This window comes from Miscanthus floridulus, chromosome 4 (assembly GCF_019320115.1).
Source record: "Miscanthus floridulus cultivar M001 chromosome 4, ASM1932011v1, whole genome shotgun sequence".
NCBI classification, from domain to species: Eukaryota; Viridiplantae; Streptophyta; class Magnoliopsida; order Poales; family Poaceae; genus Miscanthus; species Miscanthus floridulus.
This window is the reverse complement of record NC_089583.1, coordinates 82,030,983-82,034,766: the sequence shown is the minus strand read 5'-3', so window position 1 is coordinate 82,034,766 and position 3,784 is coordinate 82,030,983. Positions and strand designations below refer to the sequence as shown.

The 3,784-nt window shown below is 47.9% G+C and overlaps 1 protein-coding gene across 2 annotated transcripts; it reads left to right on the top strand.

Annotated features, from left to right (window-relative positions):
• The first annotated feature begins 534 nt into the window (after nucleotides 1–534).
• Nucleotides 535–2,687, top strand: LOC136551852 (protein TIFY 10c-like). Of its 2 annotated transcripts, none has more exons than XM_066543396.1 (5): nucleotides 535–871; nucleotides 1,013–1,151; nucleotides 1,339–1,532; nucleotides 1,860–1,917; nucleotides 2,051–2,687. In XM_066543396.1, exons 1-5 carry the CDS (start codon nucleotides 730–732, stop codon nucleotides 2,169–2,171), a joined length of 654 nt encoding a protein of 217 aa, XP_066399493.1. In that variant the 5' UTR covers nucleotides 535–729; the 3' UTR covers nucleotides 2,172–2,687. The 2 variants fall into 2 exon arrangements, with proteins under 2 accessions (XP_066399493.1, XP_066399492.1); XM_066543395.1 differs by having other exon boundaries at nucleotides 992–1,151.
• Nucleotides 2,688–3,784: the final 1,097 nt, after the last annotated feature.

The following is a 3,784-nucleotide window of genomic DNA, read 5'->3' as shown; positions in this document are numbered from 1 at the left end:
CCGGAGATTGAGACCTGGATCGTCGACCAACCGATGGTACGGGGCAGCATGCACGACACGACTCAATGTGGCTCTCGCTGTGCTGTGCCCCGTGCCCCGTGCCCCCGAACCACACCCGTCGCTGCCACGGCGTCCTCTCCTCGTCCCACGGGGCCGGCCGCCGGGGACAGGCGGACAGCGGCGCCGGAAGATCCCACACACACACGCTCGCCCCGGTCAAATCCCCCGCGCGCCCCCGCCCAGATCGTCACATGTCGCTAGCACGCCTTTCCGCCCGATCGGGGCGGTCCCTCTCGCCTGCCCTGCCCCCTGCCCTGCCCCTCCTCCTCCGTCGGATCACGTCGCCACCGCCACCGAGGCCCCTCCGACCCGTCGCTCTCCCGCATTCCCATTCCCCGAGGACCACCAGTCACGTGTTTCATGCGACGCGAGTCGCCTCCCCGACCGGCTGGCCCGCCCGTGCCCTGCCCCCACGGCTCGCCGTCCCACCGCTTGCCGTTTCCTTGGCACGCGCTATTAAAGGGGCAGAGGCCATTTGCGAGGGGGGGAAGAGTACACGAGAGCTTGTCGGAGGCTCTCTGTCCTGACACGCAGAGGAGGAGGAAGCTGCGACTTGGAGTTGGGAGGCGGCGTCTTTGGTTATTGCCCGTCCCTGCTAGCTGGTGAGCTGGCCAGCTGGGGGTGAAGTGGACGGGACGGGAAGGAGGAGAGGAGAAGGGCGCCGCGGCCATGGCTGGACGTGCGCCGGCGACGGCGAGGGACAAGACCAGCTTCGCCGCCACGTGCAGCCTGCTGAGCCAGTATCTCAAGGAGAAGAAGGGCGCCCTGCAGGGCCTTGGCGGCCTCGCCATGGCGCCGGCGCCGGCAGCTGGTAAGGCAGCAACAGTTCTCAGTCGTCGTGTTTTCTTTCATGCATGCATGATTAAGCTTCCCTTGAACACCAATCGAAGCTAGACTTCCCGTCAATGAACAATACCGTTTTGCTTATCAGACTCGCCCATCGTCGTCGCAGGAGCAGGAGCTTTACGGCCGCCGACCACCATGAACTTGCTGTCAGCGCTCGACGCGCCGGCCGAGGAGCCCAGCGACGCGGCAAAGGCCACCATCGGGGAGCCAAAAGACCATGACAAACGCACCGCCGGAAATCCAAGGTAAATAAACGAAATCCGCAACTGTCCCTGCACTGCTCCTGGTAAATTGGTGACGAAGAAAAAGCAAGTTCGTGCCTTGTGAACCGAAAGAATAACACACCCGGCTCAAAAGAAAGAAATAAAGAAAGAAAGAACAAGTGTCATCTGTATTTTGTCAAATGTAACAGAGACATTTTGATTCCTGTAGGGAGGCAGCTGGAGACGAGGCGCAACAGCTGACCATCTTCTACGGTGGAAAAGTGGTTGTCTTCGACAAGTTCCCCGCCACCAAGGTCAAGGACTTGCTGCAAATCGTGAACCCTGGCGGCGACGGCGTGGACAAGGCCGGTGCCACTGTCCCAACGCAGAACCTGCCTACGCCTTCACACAGCAGCCTCTCTGGTAAGCCTCCCTCCTCTTTGCAGTTCTTGTTCTACGACGACAACGGGGATTATTTACATTTTTACCATCATTATGATGTGAGTGGTATAAAAAGCACCATGTCAGTGACTTATGTGTCAGTGACACAGTGTAAGATATCAAACTTTTGTACCATGTCAATGACTTGTGTGAGTGGTATAAAATGCCCCCGACAACGGCACGACCCTACTTGGCAGCCCATACCCATTCAAACTTTTGTTGCACAAACTAAAGTTGAAAAAAAGATGATGGTGGTTGCACACAACTTTATCTGAGACACAAGTGTGTTTGATTTTTGTTCTGTAACAGATCTGCCGATTGCGAGGAGCAATTCACTCCACAGGTTCCTTGAGAAGAGAAAGGACAGGTAACTGAGTTGCTTTTTTTCTTTCGAATTTTCAGCGATGGGAAACAGTTGCATTCAGGATCACCTGTGGAATCAAGTTCAGTTAAGCAGAGTTGTGACATGTTTTTGTGCCTTTTTTTCATTCAAATTCCAGGATAACTGCAAAGGCGCCATACCAAGTCAACAGCTCTGTTGGCGTAGAGGCGCCCAAGCAAGCGGCCGGAGTGGAGAAGAAACCTTGGCTGGGTCTGGGCACAGTCAAGCAGGAGATCTGATCTTACCCAAAAGGAAGATGCCAAATCAACAGAGATTGTTCACGGATGGTGCAGTGCACGTCGTCGCTTCAGGTCAAGGGAAAGAATAATTTACCGTCGGTTACTCAGTTTACTGCTGTACTACTACTAGTAGTGACGAGGTTAGGAATTGTTTTGGTGCTCATCCTAATTGGCCACAACAAGCATATACGTAAGGTCGGTCAGCCGTTCGTTCGCGAGATTGTTTGCTGCTGCAGATGATGAACATGCTCGCAGCAGTTTCGCTGGTCCGTGACCGGCGCCATATGTTGCAACGAATGGCTGCTGCTGCCTTGCTCGATGTGTAGTGTCGTGCACGTTCCGGTACATTTTATTGTCCTCTCCCTGTCCTGTATGTTTTACGCTGGATCCTCCCTCTTATAGAGGGTTTGTATGTTCAGTGGAAGATGTTTGGTCTATTTTATTTTATTTTATGAACATGTATGCGTGTAATGTATTGTGGTATGCTGTATAAATACACGCTTTATTTTATCTTCAGCTCGAGAGCTGCAGCGCCTGAAGCTTTCATAGTACTACTACTACACAGTAGCTCACCGATCACTATTACTCTCCTAAATTCTTTGTATGAATAGCAGAAAATAATAATACGACGGCATGCAGCTGCTCTCCTCCCACTGAAAAAAATATAACAAAAAAGGTCGTTCCAAAAAATGAGGCAAGTTCCAGCCGAACAGACCGATCCATAGTGGTCGTAAGTAGTCTAAATACTGAGGTGGATAAAAAAGAGGAGAGAAAGAAAGTGAACTGTAGGTCTACATTAGGCTCAAGCACAAAATCTAAGAAGCTCGGAGAAGAAAGTTGAACCAGAGATTAATGAGGGTATGTTCTACTCTCTTTGTTCGAAATTATAAATCATTTTAACTTTTTAGAATCAAAACATCTCTAGTTTAACTAAATTTATATAATAAAATAATAACATTTACGATACCAAATAAGTTCCATTCGGTTCTTCGTTAATTATATTTTCAAATACCTACTTGATATCATAAATCTTCATAATTTTCTCTATATTTTAGATGTTTTAACTATCAAAAAAAGTTAGAACGATTTATTTAGGACAGAGGGAATAGTAAGCAACTACTCCCTCCATCCTAAATTATAAGTCATTTCAAGAATCTTGGAGAATCAAAACGTCTCTAGTTTAACCAAATTTATATGATAAGATAATATCATATATGATGCAAACTAAGTATCATTAGATTTTTCATTATTAATTATGTTTTTATAGTATAACTACTTGATATCACAAATCTTTATAGTTTTTTCTATAATTTTGATCAAACTTGAAATGCTTTAACTCTCCAAGATTTTTGGAATGACTTATAATTTGGAATGGATGGAATACTATATAAGTAGGCTAAAGGTAGGATGTAATCCGTATATGACTAGCAAATGTTGTATTTTCTTTTTTAATAATGGGTGACTTTCATTTTTTTGAAATAATGGCAGGAGCTCTGCCTTTCAATTAAGACGAATGAAGTTTATATACAAGCAAAGATAACTAAGCATGGCGCCAAACACCACGAAAGGTTAGCCCACCCACGTAACGCAATAGAGTACACACTACCATGAGT